The sequence below is a fragment of the Ursus americanus genome, chromosome 15 (genome assembly GCF_024610735.1).
Source record: "Ursus americanus isolate L20-20 chromosome 15, mUrsAme1.1.p, whole genome shotgun sequence".
Lineage (NCBI taxonomy): Eukaryota > Metazoa > Chordata > Mammalia > Carnivora > Ursidae > Ursus > Ursus americanus.
The window spans coordinates 6,686,500-6,701,438 of NC_142141.1; the positions used below are offsets into that span (position 1 = coordinate 6,686,500).

Here is a 14,939-nt window from a genome sequence, read left to right on the forward strand (position 1 = left end):
GACCACAATTAACCCCTCCAGCAGCCCCAAGAGGAAGGTTCTACCCTCATGCCCACATTAGAAATGAGCCACAGAGAGGCTAAGCAGTTTGCTCCGTCATGAGACTGTGAAGTGGCCAGGGCAGGGTGTGATCTGCTGGGCTGGATCCAGGGTCTGAGCACCTAGGCATCCCTGTGAGCCCCACGGAGAACACACTGGGTCATGTGACAGTGACAAAGGACAAAGGTGGAATGGGGGGGGGGGGGGAAGGAGGCAAATAAAGCTGCCCAAAGTGCCAGTCATCTCTTTGCAGGAACGCTTTGAGAAAAAAGCTGAATGGATGCCTTCTTGGCATCCCCTCTAAAACCCAGTGCAAGGCCACCCACGCGACAAGTGTCCCATAAGTGTTTGCTGATTGCTAATGAGGAGCGACATCATAACTGAGCACCTACTGCACACCTGGCCCAAGCCGTGACTTCAGTCACACCTCTCGACAGGCCTGGGAGTGGCACTATCATCCCTATTTCCCACGTGATGAGGACGCGGAGAGTCAGAGAGGTTAAGGATCTTGCCCAAGGCCACACAGCCTGGGAGGGGTGTGGTGACGATCAGGTGCAGACCTAAGTCCAAAGGCTGTGCCCTCAACCTAGGCAAGAGGAGCCCCGAGGCCACGTGCAGGGAACACATCCTTCCCAGCCTTCCTCAGCACCCTGCGGAGTGGTACGCACCCAACGCACACACGGAACAGGTCACTGATCCAACAGCGACTGTTCCTCAGTTCTTTCCAGAGTGCCAGCCACCTTGCTAGCTACTCTGTGTGCATTATCTCACTTACCCCCACACAGTCACCTTTAAGAAGAAGGTCCCTCTCATCACCCCACTTCACAGATGGGGAACACTGAAGTGCAAAGGGCAGACGTTAAGAAATTGGCTCAGTAGCACAGACACGACTCAAACCTAGGTCTCCCGTATGCCAAAGCCCATGCATTCAAACTCCATAGAAGTCAGCTAGCTCACCTCGCTGATACCCAGGTGTGTAAACTGAGGCCCAGAGAGGGAGGGCATCCAGTGGGCCAATGACAAAGCCAGGACTGATCCCAGGGGTCCTGAGAGTGCTGCTGCTCTGTGGCCCACGGGAGGCTTGTCCTTGGCCCTATCTTTGGCACAGGAGCATTTTAAATGGCCCACGGGCATTATGCCATTAAGATGGCATAGCAATAATCCCCAAACATCTCCAAGCCCCTACCAGCCAGCCTGATTAAAGCCTGGGGAGCCAATTTACCCACTGATGTTCCAGAACAAGTCCTCACACTCAGGCCTAAAGTGGAGACAACAGTCCTCAGCCCTCTCTGAGGCACAGTGGCTCTCCTCCCAGCCCGGGCCAGCCTGGCAAGGCCCTTGGCACTGCCCTATCCCTGAGTGTTCGGCCACAGTATTATGAGTGGGTGGCAACTCGACCCAGCAAAAAAATGGGGCACACAGAGGTATAACAGAAAGCCCCTGCCCTCAGAAAGGAACCAACCCACATCTCCCCTCTCCCGGTCACCAAGAGGGGACAGTGCCCTGGGGAAGGGGAGCTTACCACACTGCCACACCCAGGGATGGGGGCAAGGGAGTCCTCCCAGTGCCCTGACCCCTGCTCGCCACGTTTAGGAAGCAGGGATTGTTCGGTTGGTTGTTTTCTTTCCATTTTACACATGCGGAAGCTGAGACCGGAGAGGTTTAGTAACTTGCTCAAGGTCACACAGTGAAGATAAGGCAGGGTGACAACGGGAACCAGGCCGGCACACTCTAGAACCCACATACTGCTGTTTAATAAGCCTGGAGCCTAGAGCAGGGTGACCCAGAGTTGAAGCCAGGTCCGCCTCTGTCTTGCTATGTGGCCGGAGGCCGGTGATTTCATCCTTGGAACCTCACTTGCTTGTTGGTAGAAGTCCCTAACTGCAGGCCGGTCGTGAGGCTGAGCCACCGCGCTGTGCGAAGTGCCCGCCCGTCCCACCGTAAGCACACAATGCCTGGCAGAGGCTACAAGTATCGCTGTTAGCCTGATGTGCCTGCACCCTGACTTCCCACACCTACACCTCTCCTGCTACAGGATGACGTCAGAATCCCAAGGTCCTGCTGAGGCTAGGAAGTCTCCTCCCTGTCGCCCTCCAACTCCCTTTAGGGGCCCAACGTGCCCTCAGAGCTACCCTAAGCCTGCAGACACTGGCGGTGCCAACCACGAGATATTTTAACAATCGACCTCCTTATCTCAGAGCAGGTGACGTTCCCGGACTGCAGGAAGGCTGGCAGGGTGCCCCCTCCCCTTCCCTGCTGGGAATGAAGCTGGGAAGGGACTACTGAATCCCCCAGGCCCTACCCTTCTAAACACCCACCTCTGGCTCTGGGACCCTTTCAGTCCAGAGCATTCCAGAAAAATCAGGGCCTGCAGACTCCGAGTCAGGTGCCCTCCGTCACAGACACCTATCTGGGCTCTGATCATCTGTACCAGGGAGACCCTACCAGTGAGACTCCAAGGGGAAGCTCTCACTGAAAACCCTTAGCATGCCCCTGGGAACTCCATTTCCCCACCAGCATTCTTTCTGAAGAAGTCCGTCTGGTGTCACGGAAAGAATACAAGATCTTGAATCCGGAGTCTTGAGTCTCAGCATTGGCCTTGAACAAATCCTTTCCCCACCCTGCGCCTCAGTCTCTCCAACTGTGAAGTAGGGATATTAGCCCACCTACGTCAGGAGGAAGAATGACAGGAAGAAGGAAACAAGCTTCTGGATGTAAGAGCCTTGGAGCCTTGCTTGGTGGACAGAAGCAGGATGTGCTTGCCACCACCCCCCCCGTACTTCTCAGGAGGCAGGACCACAGGAACTCTCCCCTCTAGAATGGGGGCATCTTGAGGCCAGGAGCTGACGAGTCTTATTCTCAGGGCCAGCAAGAAGAGGGTTTCCAGCAAGTATTTGTTGAATGAATACTTGACTGGACAGACAGACGGATGATGTCGCGGCCTTAAGAAACTAAAAGTACTACCCAAAGGACAGCTCCTCATCCTCTTCATGTCCCAAAGGACTCTGTCTCTGGCTTTCCTAGTCTAGCCAGCTAGAAGAAAGGTTCTAAACCTCACGGAGGAAGCCAGGTGTGGGGGGGTGGTCGGGTCAAGAGGGGGAGTGGAAGGAAACTTTGAAACTCGAACACACCATGCAGTGAGAGAGGAAGTGTTGCTGTGGGAGGGACAAGGGGTGGGTGGTGGAAGCCCCCCTTCCCTGGCCCGCCTCAAGCCTGGCCTGTCTGTGGAAGGCCAGGACCTAGCCGAGCCTGGCGGTAGGAACAATGTCAGGCAGGTGCCGGCCAAGCTGCGTGAAAGGCCCAGCCCGGTGTCATTGTCAGCGCTCAGCCAAGTGCAGAAAAGCAATTTACCGGTCACGCCGCCTGCTCCCCTCGGAAATTTTTAAAATTCTTCCGATTTGAGCTATCCGCAGTGTCCCAAGTCGTGTGGAGAAGGGATTTTATTAAATTCCCAGCTTCCTGCTTCCTGGGGCTGCTAGCAGGGGCGGGGCTCACCCCATGGGGGGCTGAGGGGGAAGGCAGTGTCTGGCATTGACCGTTGTGCTCTCTCGAAAATGTGGCTGGAGGTGGGGGCCCATTCTGGGCCTGATGGCTGATGGACGGGGAGAAGAGAAGAGGCCAGAAACTCTATTGCTAAGACTGGAACAGTCCCCCAAACCAGGGAGGTGGGGATGGGACGGACATACGTATATCCATTTCCCAGCAGAACAAAGTCCCCTCCTCAGGGGATGAGAATCTCCAAACCTTCTTCCACACCTATCATGTATCACTTCCGCCTCGAGGTCACCCATTTCACAAATGATGAAGCTACAAGTGAGGAAAGATGAGGCTGGGGCTCAGGCCCAGTTCACCAGGTTGCAAAGCTCTGAGCCCTTCCCACAGGCAGGGAGGCCTCCCCAGCCCCTGCTCAGCAAGGGAGCTCCTGTCACCCCCTCTAAGCACGCCCTGCCAGGGAAGTTGCTGCTCTAGCCTCTGCCTGCTCAACACCACCTCAGCAGGGACCGGACTTCACACGCCCAGCAACAAACACTTGAGGCCCACCCCTCATCTCTACCTCTAATTGCCACTCCACCTTTGTTCCTAGACCATGAATGGGGACATGAGCCTGCCGTTTCTTTATCTTTTAGGAATCATAGATGCTTTTGAAAATCTGTGGGGAGCTGACAGCCCTCTCCAAAACACAAGCACATTTGGGCACCATTTTGGTGCAAAGTATCAGGGGCCTGCCTCCTCCATAATCCCAACCTTAGATACTCTATGGGTGCATGGACCATGGGTTAAATACATCAGTCTTATGGCAATTTGGATGGGGAAAGTCTGAAAAGAAAGGAAGAGGTAAGACAGGGGGGAGAGGAGGCTCCGTCACCTGCCTGAAGTCCTAACCCTGAACCACCCAGCTCTTTCCGGAGAGGCTGGCTCTAGCACTAGGCCGGGAGGTCGAGGTGGGATGCAGGGTCCGGGTTCCCTCCCTCGTGCTTCCCCAGAGAACACAAAGACCACCCAGCAACCCCTCCTGGGCCCTGCATTAAGGACCAAGAGGCAGCAGGCAGCAGGAGGCTTGAGCAACAAAGTCCGCAGATCTCTCTACCTCCATGCCCACTGCAGCATTCCCCCAGCCCCAGGTGCAACATGCAGGAAAAGAGCTCTCACCCGGGTCAGAGAAGCAGATCCCCTGGAGTGACCCTGGGGCCTGCCCTCTGCTTGGGGACTCAGCTGAAAATCAGGCAGGCCATGCCTGGCACTGGCCTCTCTCTCTGACACCAGCCATTCTCCACCCCTGCCCCCGCCACCACAGGGTCACATCTGCTTTGGCAAACAGCCAGTTTTAAGTTACTGACTCCAGTTATATTGATTCAAGGAGTCACTGGGGACCTCAGCCTGGCCAATGCTGGGGGAAGAACCCATTGGTCCGTCCTTCCGTCCGTCCATCCATCCTCACAGCCCCCAGCCCCAACTAGCTTCCCCCAGCCCAGTGTCCATGCCGATGGTAATGATCCTTCCAGGAGTGGACGGGGAGGTAAGCAGACCCACCACCGCACCAAACACTGAAAGAGGCTACTGGGTCTCAACAGCACTCAACACACACAACATTCCTTATGCCATAAAGCTGGGAGAGCCACCATTTTCCCTGCTCTCGGCTCTTCTGGGGCATCTCTGGAACCCCAAAGGCTGAAACCTAAGCATCCTCTCTAACCCTGTGAGGACACCTGCCTTCAACCCAGAGGGGGAAGGGGCAGATAATCTCTTTTGGCCCCAATCCAGCTCCTCCTAAGGCCCCTCCCTTGCAGCTCTAGGTGGGTGGGGGGCTAGGGCAGCTGGCACTTCCTATTCTCCTTCCCTTTGCACCCCCCCCCAACCATACTGAGGCAGCCCTGGTCTGGTTCTAATCGGGGCTGAAGTCGCTCCCTCTTTCCCTCTTCTCTTTCTCTGCCCCCCCCCTTTCCTTCATTTCCACGGCTTTGGAAGCCAGAGCGTTCCAACTGTCTGCGTGCCAAGACCTTCCCGAGTCTGAAAGCTGCTGAAGTAACAGATCAGATTTTAGCAAGTGCTTTCCAGGCTGAGCGCCAAGCCCTCTTCTGATTCACAGAGAGCGAGCGAGCGGGGAGCAAGGCGGGGAACCAGCCGAGGGCTGCACCACCTTGGGCGAGGGTGTGCGGAGCGTGGCCCATTCCGGAGCGGCTTCAAGGGCAATGGCCTCTCAGCCCAAGCGCCCGTCTCTGCTACCTCTCACCTAGTCTCTCCTAGACCTGTCTCTGTCTCTCTCCCGCCCTCCCTCTCTCTCTCTCCCCTGCAAACGCCTTTGAAACCACAGACTAATTTACAACTGAAGCTTTCTCCCTGGACTCAAAATCCATTCGGCTCAAAAGAGCCTTTTTGTTTGGAAGAGCGAGCGGAGATATTAAGGGACGGTTGGCAAAAAAAATCCCCAGGTCCCAACTCCTCGCCCGTTGTGGGCAGGGAGCTTGGAGCTGGGCACACTGCAGCGGCTGAGTCCGCTGGCTCCCGAGATCTCCTCCCAGCCCAGGCCGACAGGGGCCGCGCCAGTCTGAGCCCTGCAGCAGAGCCCCTTGCCCTTGGCTGGTCCCCCGCCGGCGCAGGGCGCGCGCGGAGCCGCCCTTTGGCGCCCTGGGAACAGGTGCACTGGGCTCGGCGCCCAGTAGGGGTGGGGAACAGGGAGGGGGCGCGGCCCAGGGGAAGGGGGTCGACCTGTACCGCGAGGCAGGGGCAGGGGGAGGTCAGAGTCAGGATCCTACGTACCTGTACCTGGAAGCACAGCAGCAGGAAGTGTAAACACCTGCGAGAGAGAGATGGAGAGGTGGTCAGTGGGGCCTGAGGGAGGGGGGCGCGCGGACAGACAGACAGATACGCAGTCGGAAAGTCAGACGAACAGCCGGGAGGGCAGACAGAGTCACAGGCACACGGACAGACGGCCAAGCAGGGTAGGCAGCCCCGCGCGCGGGCGCTTACAGGCAAGTGCAGGCGGAGGGCGCTGAATACATCGCTGGGCGGGGGGGAGGCGGCGGCTCCTAGCCCAGCCTGCACATGTCCGCTCCGCGCGGCCGGGACCGGGCGCCTCCGCCGCCGCCGCCGCCGCCGCCGCCGCTGCTGCTGCTCCCTCCTCGCCGGCTGCTGCTGCTGCAGACTCTGCTGCTCCGGGGCGCTCCGCGGCGCGCCCTGCGGCATCAGCGCCCCGCGCGGCTCCTCCCGAGCGCTGCGCCCTCCGGGCTGGCGCGGGGGCTACGGGGTGGCCGCCGCTGTGCAGGAGGCGCCCGGCTGGTGCGGGGAAGCTTGCTCACTGCTGGCCGGCCGGCCGTCCGGGCGTCCGCGGGAGGTTGGCTGCTCGGTTCACTCCGGGGGCAGCATGCGCGGCGGGGCTGAAGCTGGGGCGCGATCTCCGGCCGGGGAGCGGGGCTGTGCGGGGCCAGAGGTCAGCGCTCCAGGGCCGGGGCGCGCGGCTGCAGCGGGAACGCGTCACGGCCGCACCGTCTGGGCGCCCGCCGGCTCATGTCTCCTCCTCCGCGTCTCTCCGGCCGTGCGCATCGCCGCCTCCCACCACTGGCGGCGGCCGGGGCGTTTTCTACGCGCGGGCGGCGAGGGGGCGGGGGGCCGGGGGCGGGCCCGGGCCCGAGTCGGCACAATGAGGATGCGGGGCCCGGGGGCTCCCCCCTCGGGGCGCGGCCGGACGGGCGCTCAGCTCGGCTGGGTGCGCCGCGCCCACATCAAAGGCGGCCCAGCCTGCTTGCCTGCCTGCCGCGGCCTCTCCACTGCCTCCTCCTCCTTCTCCTGGCGGCCCCGGGTTGGAGGGAGGCGCTCAGACTCTCGGAGACGGGACCCGCAGCTCCGAAGGGCCAGAGCCCGAGAGGCTGGAGCTGGTGAGCGCTGGAAGCCGTCGGAGCTCTGCGCCCGGGCGCAATGACCCGCGCCGCGGCGCAAATGCTGCCCGAATTGGGAAGGCGGCAGTCCCCAAGAACGCAGTTAGATGCGGAGCGTCCTCACTCACCCACATTCGCTACTAGCACTCACTCACACCCACTAGCGCTTGAGTGGGGAGCCGGGAGGGGGCGGGTCAGGCCCAGCCCCTGGGGCGGCTCCGTTTAAGGGGCTTCGTTTTCGCCCGCCCTGTGAGTCCACGCAGGACCGTGGCGTGTCCCAGATGCCCTCTCGGACGGCTGGCACTCTGAGACCCCTTCTGATCTCTCCGTCCTTGCCCCTGTGGGGGAGGGGGTCTCCAGGACTTCTCTTCCCCTCACCCCCCTCCAGAGCTCTCGGGTCGGTTCTCGCGCTCCCAGCTGGGCTCTCTGGTAGGCGAGCCAGCTTTGGAAACGCGCGGCTGCCACCTAGCGGTCCCGAGGCGTCGCTGCAACCCCAGCCCGGGAGGGCTACAGAGCGCAACCAGCAGAACTCTGGTCAGCGACCACTCTAGGCCCTCAACTGGCCACCTGGCTGAGACTTGCTTCCGTTTGCATCCTAAGCAGTTTAGTTCCTTTAACCAGGACTCCAATGAGGATATCTCTTCTCCCCGCCTCTCCCCGCTTCAGAGGCAACACTCCCGTCCTTTCCACCAACTTCAAAACGTAGGTGTTGTCATATGCAACTGCTCCTTCTCTCTAGCGCCGCAGACTGTCCTTTGGGCTGATGCTAAGGGGAACAAGTGGGAAACAAACCCAAAAAGCAAATTCAGGAACCCCTACGAGTTGGTTAAAAACCTGGTGTCGCTGGCAGTGGTTGAAAATCCCACTGTACTACAGCATCAACTGAGGTAGCTGCCGGAAATAACTGTTCCGTGTTAACCAGTCCTCTCTGCAAGCTCTTGTGAAGTTCCCTTTCAAAGCTGAGGCTCTTCAACAGGTTGCCTCTGTTTCAGCATTTCACACAAGGGCAGAAAACCTTTTTTGAAAACTAGGTGCTGGGTGACAGGGAAAGCTCCTGTGTGAAGGGCTGGGCTGAATTTACTTCGACATTCTCATTGCCAAGATTGGTCTTGCTTTTGTAAGCACTACTACTTTGGACTACCTTTAAATGGAATGGGTATATAAAAATCTTCTGCATAAAATGCTTGCAATTCTTTTCAATGTTCAGATGAAGTGTACCTGTCAACCTCACAAGTAAAACTATCACCCAAATAAAGATTGACCCAAGAAGTCCAGTCAAGAGAACAGTTCTGAGTAAGAGCATGAACTCAAGAGTCAGATTTGAATACTGCCTCCAACATTCACTTATAAATTCCAGCAAGTAACAGTCTGAGACTCTGCTTCCTCATCTACAAACCATGGCTAAGAACAGTAACAACTCAAGAGTTGTTTTCAGTTACTGAATGAGGTCATTCAGAGTCTGGCACATAATAAAGGCTCCAAAGGTTTTAGCCATTATTAATACTTATAATTATGTTTCTCAGATTTTCACTTTAATGATTTCATGAAGTAGGGAGGCACTATCATTCTCAACTTAAGAGTTGAAGAGGTGTCCAACCAGAATCTGTCTTGACTCCAACTTGTCATTTAACCACGTTTTTTCTTACCATGTACATCTCGAATATAGTTTTCACATATTTACTTACTATATATGTTATTTTCATATGAAGTTTTCCTATCTGAATTTGACACATTCATATTAATATGTACCACTAATTTGGTAGTCACTTCTCATCAGTTCATTCAATCACGATTTATTGATCCTACTGTCAGGCCATGGGTGAAGACAGACAAGTTCCTGTTCTAAAAAAGCCACTTCACTTTTAGGGAAAATGGAAATAAGTAAGGGAAGTCAAGAGATAAATCTAACTTATCAGTGCTTTGAAGAAAACCAATGGGATAGAGAATACCTCCTGGTAATACTTAGGCTAAGCCTCAAAGGTGAGGAGAGCTAGCCATGCAAAGGAATATCCCAAGCAAAAGAAATCAAGTGCCTACAAGTAGAAAAAGGCTAGCTACAGGCAGGATTAGCCAGGGGTGAGTGGCAAAAGTTCAGGGTAAAAACAGGCTTCTTACCTGTTTACATGCTTGATCATGCCTCACAGGCTCTCAGGTAGCCAAAGACCTTTTTTAAAGGCACGATTTATGTACAATTTTTAAGTCCATCTGTTTTAAGTGTGCTCAGTTTAACCTAGATCTATGTAAACACTTTTGTAAGGCATCCTCCCCACACCCATTCCTGGTCCCAAATTAGTATTTTTTGGCACTAGCTTCTAGTGTAATGTATATTGAACCATGTATACTATGTGCTATTTTGTGACCAGCTTCTTTCGTTCAGTATGTTTTTGAGATTCACCCTCATTCATTGTTGCTTTTATCAGGTTTTTTTTTTATTGCTAAGTAGTACTCAACAGTGTGGATATAATTTGTTTGGCAATTAGTCTGCCAAAGGCTTTGAAACTAAGGGTCAAAATGAACTTGCTTTTCAAAAGCTTATCACAGGTGCTAAAGTAAAGAATGAATCAGAATGGTCCAACTGTGGCAGTTGGCAGGCCAAGGAGAAGACTTACCAGTCCAGGCAACTGTAGTTTGGGACGAATGGCTGTGTACTACACCCAGTTTCCAGTTGTAAGCTGGTAAACTTGCAATTTTCTGAGCAGATTCTCATCTGTAAACCCCCTTGTCTTATGCAGAACTGAAACTTTAAAGGGAGTTGAGAATGTATATTGACTGCTAGTGCAATGGGATGTACACCCGGCAGAGCAGTTAACTGTGTTGCTTACTAATCCTAAACATCTAGAACTTTGGGACACAGTATGCAGTTAAATGTTTTAGATTCCTCCTATGTTTTTCCAGTGTGAAAGTAATATACAGCACAGCAACCTGACATTTACTTTCCACTTTTCTCCAACTTAAGACTCTCAAAATCTCAGGGGGTCTGTACAAGTATTTTGGATACAGAAAGAGAGGAGAACCTCCAGCCTAAGAACACAGCATAAACAGAGCCTCGAGCCTTCAATAGGATTAAGTAGTTTAATAAGAGTAGACAGACCCTTAGCACAGACGAGGCTCTACAGTTTTCTCAAACCCAGCTCTTAGAACTTTCACAGCATTAAACAGGACCTGTACTGCCAAATGCATGAGTCAGGGAGCAACTGGCTCCTTGGCAAGAACTGGCTGGAAGGTAGCCTTAGACTTTCTGAAATAACGTTAACCCTTTATTGTTAACTACACTAGAATGTTAAAAAATTAAAACAAACTTTAACCCTTTATCTCCAGAGCCCAGACCACTACCTTTCATTCAGAATCTCAGTGTATGTGACCCTCAACTTTCTTAGGACCATTTCAAACAAAAGCCCCACACCCTAGACTATTTCTCTCCCTCATTAAGCTACTGGTTATCAAGACCCATAGTAGCTCTGCAGCTTTGCGACACACTATAAACCTCATACTAGTATCATTTGCATGGGTCCACATAGACAGTCTGCTATCCCCAAATGGCCTTAGTAACTTATTTTGTTCTGTGGTTGAAACTGAAGTTAACAAACCTTACATGATTAAGGTTATCAAATGAAGAGAAGCTTCCCTCAGTTACCCAACAAGAGCGAGCACTGCCTTCCAAATGCTGAGGATTCCCTGTTGCTTTTCCAAAGGGTCTGATCTGATTATCCATGAAGTGAAGCTAATGAGCACGACCCACCCAGACAGTTCCTAATTGCCGTATTTTAAAAGACCGAGAAAGAGCAAGCACGAGCAGGGGAGGGGCAGGAGAGAGAGAAGCAAACTCCCTGCTGAGTGGGGAGCCCCATGCAAGGCTCGATCCCAAGACCCTGACACCATGACCCAAGCTTAAAGTCAGAGGCTTAACCAACTGAGCCACCCAGGCGCCCCGGCCATTCTTTACAAGAAATGGATCATTCTAGGTCTGAGAAAGAAAATGAAGATGAACCTGGAATATTGTCTCACTAGAAAAGCAAGATGCTATCAGACTACTAGAGTCTGTGATGGTAGAAACAAGCTCGAAGGAGACTCCAATAGCCAAAATAGATTAAGGGTGAAACACCAATACATAAATATATGAATCCAGGATACTTAATTAAAACTCACTACTGAGGTTGCTAGAACATCAACCCATCATTCTGAAAACTGGTAAAGAACAGAACATTAAAATGTTTTTCAAAAGTCAGGTACAGAGGCAATACAAGTGGGGATTTTAAAGAAAATGCCTTCAAGATAGTGAATGGTATCGCTAAAGAACTAAGTCATTAAACACTCATATTCAGCAGACTGGCTTAAGAAAGGGAAATACAGTTATTCCATCAAAAAATACTTTAAGAAACCAAGTATTATTGCTGGTACCATCTACTATAAATTCCCAAAATTAAGGAGAATAAACCAGGCTTCTCTTACAGGTCCCTCTACCACTATGAATCAAGATTAGGGACACTTGCGGCGCCTGGGTGGCGCAGTCGTTAAGCGTCTGCCTTCGGCTCAGGGCGTGATCCCGGCGTTCTGGGATGGAGCCCCACGTCAGGCTCCTCCATTAGGAGACTGCTTCTTCCTCTCCCACTCTCCCTGCTTGCGTTCCCTCTCTCACTGGCTGTCTCTCTCTCCATCAAACAAATAAATAAAATATTAGGAAAAAAAAAAAGATTAGGGACACCTGGGTGGCTCAGTTAAGTGGCTGATTCTTGATTTCAGTTCAGTTCATGATCTGAGGGTCTTGAGATCAAGTCCCTTCTCCCAGCTCAGTGGAGAGTCTGCCTGAGATTCTTTCCCTCTGCCCCTCCCCTCACTGAAATAAATCTTAAAAAAAAAAAAAAAAGTTAGTACTAGGGGGACACCAGGGTGACTAGTCAGTTAAGTGTCTGCCTTTGGGTCAGGGTCATGATCCCAAGCAGCTCCCCCTGCTTATGCACTCACTCTGACAAAAAATTTTTTGAAGATTTTCTATTTATTTGTCAGAGAGACAGAGAGCAGCAGGCAGAGGTAGAAGTAGGCTCCCTGCTGAGCAAGGAACCAGATGGGGGACTTGATCCCAGGACCTTGGGATTATGACCCTGAGCCAAAGGCAGATGCTTAACCAACTGAGCTACCCCGGTGTCCCATAAATAAAATCTTTAAAAAAGATTAGTAGTAGGGACAAGGGAATTGTTTTTTTCCTTATTAGTCTTAGAAAACTAAAAATGCTTTAATTTTTTTTCATTTTCCCTAAGTAGCTTAATTCTATTTGTTTTTAGCAATTAAACCAATATTGATGTAAGTATGGCCAATCTCACTTAACAGTTTGCACTGCGCAAAAGTGTTTTTTAAAGGAAGAATTTCCAGTCACAAGCCTAGGAGTTCAATGTTCAGATTACCATATTTTGTTGGCTAAGGTCCAGTACCAAGCACTATTAGGTGACTTTGGAGGCACCAGAAAACATGCCCTACCTGGAATCTTCTTTTACAAAGATGGATCTGATCGGCTTTATTGAATGTGCAAGAACAGGACCACCAGTAAGGCCAACAGCTTTCCCTCAGAATGGGGAGAAGTCCTTTTGGTTTTCCTGCTACATTAAGTAGCCATTAGCTAAACCCAAGAGTTAACTTCTACACAAAGCAACTCAAATAATAAACATACCAGACCTACATTTTGGTTAAGACATTATAATCCAAGTATACTTCTACTTCTCAACATTTTAAGCAACTAATTACCTAATATATAGTCCTACAACATCACATACTGTGTGATGTGAAATCACATCTATCTAGGGAAGGAATGACTCAACTTTAATGTATTTAGTTCTTGGTACAACTCTATGGCACTATTTAACACCAGTAACTTTTTCAAATTCATGTGGTTAAGCGTTTTGGGATTCTATCAATTTAAAGTAATTTAAAGTAGATGACCTTTAGAACATTAAACATAAAAACATCCTTTAAAATAGTGGTACTTTCCAGTGAAATTAAGAACAACAAACATTTGCCATTTCCAACTGAATCTCCATTAAAATAAAATATAAAAAGGGAGAAGCTAGAAGGACAGACACCCTGGAGAGGAAACGGAATAATCCAAGAAAACCAAAACCTAAAGAAATGACTAGAAGAGGCACCTGAAGCCTGGAAAGTAGGATTTGAAAGACAGTACCGTACCAACCCTTTCCACCCTTCAAAGTAAGGTTACTCGGAGCGCCTGCTGGCTGGCTCATCCCATAGGGCATCTCTGACTCTTGATCTCAGGGCCGTAAGTACAAGCCCCATGTTGGAAGTGGAGCCTACTTAAAGTAAAATAAAAAAAAAATAAGGTTGCTCTACCAAAACCATTCCAAAGATTAAAAGGCTGGTAGCTGCTCATTCCCATCAAAGTATCTCAAACTACAGCCTACTCAAAGAGATCAATCCTAATCAATATAAAAAGCTAGAGGGTTAAAAAAAAAGAGTAAACAATGCATGATGTGAAAAGGGTTTCTTCAAACTTTAATATGTCCGCAAACACCAAGGAAGAGCATTTAGAAGTTAATAAAACAAAAACCAACACAAATTTGATGACATAAGTCCTTTCTCCTAAAGTTTAAACCAAAAGGAATGATGAAAAACATCCAAGAGAATCAAACCAAAGGCCCAAGAACAGACAGAAGGTAAGCAGGACAGCAAAATCTCCCAAGAATATGGTCCCAAACTGGAGAATCTCTGGAGAACACACCTAGTCTACCCAGGGCCCAGGACAAAATATAAAATTTCAGGAAACCAGCAATAGGGCAATCTTAAACCAGTTCTCAGGAAAACTAGTCATATCCAAAGAACATATGAAAATGGCAACAGACTAAGCCAAAAAGGGCACAATTAAAATTCTGAGGAAAAGATTTAACAGCACTGAATTTTATGTCAAAAGTTTTCAGATTAAAAGTAGTCAGAAAATACTTCCTCCATATATTAGCCAACTACCGGGAGACACCACAGCGAAACAAGAGGAGTAATAGTAATCTAACCACAACCATCACGCAATTGGGCAAAGGGTAAAACAGGTAAAAGATGCCCAGGATTGGCCCCGGAATGTCCTCATGTAACCACCACACGCAATAAATTTATCATTTCCCTATGGATCTAAAAATGTATAAATTATGTGCTATTTTGGGCAAACTGAAAAACAGTCAACAGAATTCATTTTCTGTTCTCGTTCAGATGAAGAATCCAAGTTATGAAAAGCTGTTGCAAGGTGTTCGATATGCCAGATTTTCCCAGTAAAAACTGGGCTAAAGTGGATAGGTGGTTTGAACATTTGGAAACACACTTGCATGGTCATAATTATCTGTTGTCAAGGTGGGAAGCTTTAAACATTAAATGCTTACAGTGAAAAATAGATGGGTTAACTCTGAGAGAACTATTTGGAGGGGTAGGGCAAGGACTGTTTCTCGGGATTTTAGGATATTATTTGACACTTAACTACGTACATTTATTTCTTTGACAAAGTGTAAGAAGGGTAAATAATAGAAAGAGAAACAGTGC

General features: G+C 50.8%; 1 protein-coding gene across 1 annotated transcript in view; it reads right to left on the reverse strand.

Annotated features, from left to right (window-relative positions):
- Positions 1-7,133, reverse strand: part of FGF18 (fibroblast growth factor 18) — a 33,399-nt gene extending 26,266 nt beyond the window's left edge. The window contains exons 1-2 of the mRNA XM_045792152.2: positions 6,508-7,133; positions 6,298-6,334 (exon numbers count right to left, since the gene is read on the reverse strand). Coding sequence (XP_045648108.1) covers positions 6,298-6,334; positions 6,508-6,539 — 69 coding nt within the window. The 5' untranslated portion in view covers positions 6,540-7,133. The remainder of the gene's footprint in view (positions 1-6,297; positions 6,335-6,507) is intronic.
- Positions 7,134-14,939: the final 7,806 nt, after the last annotated feature.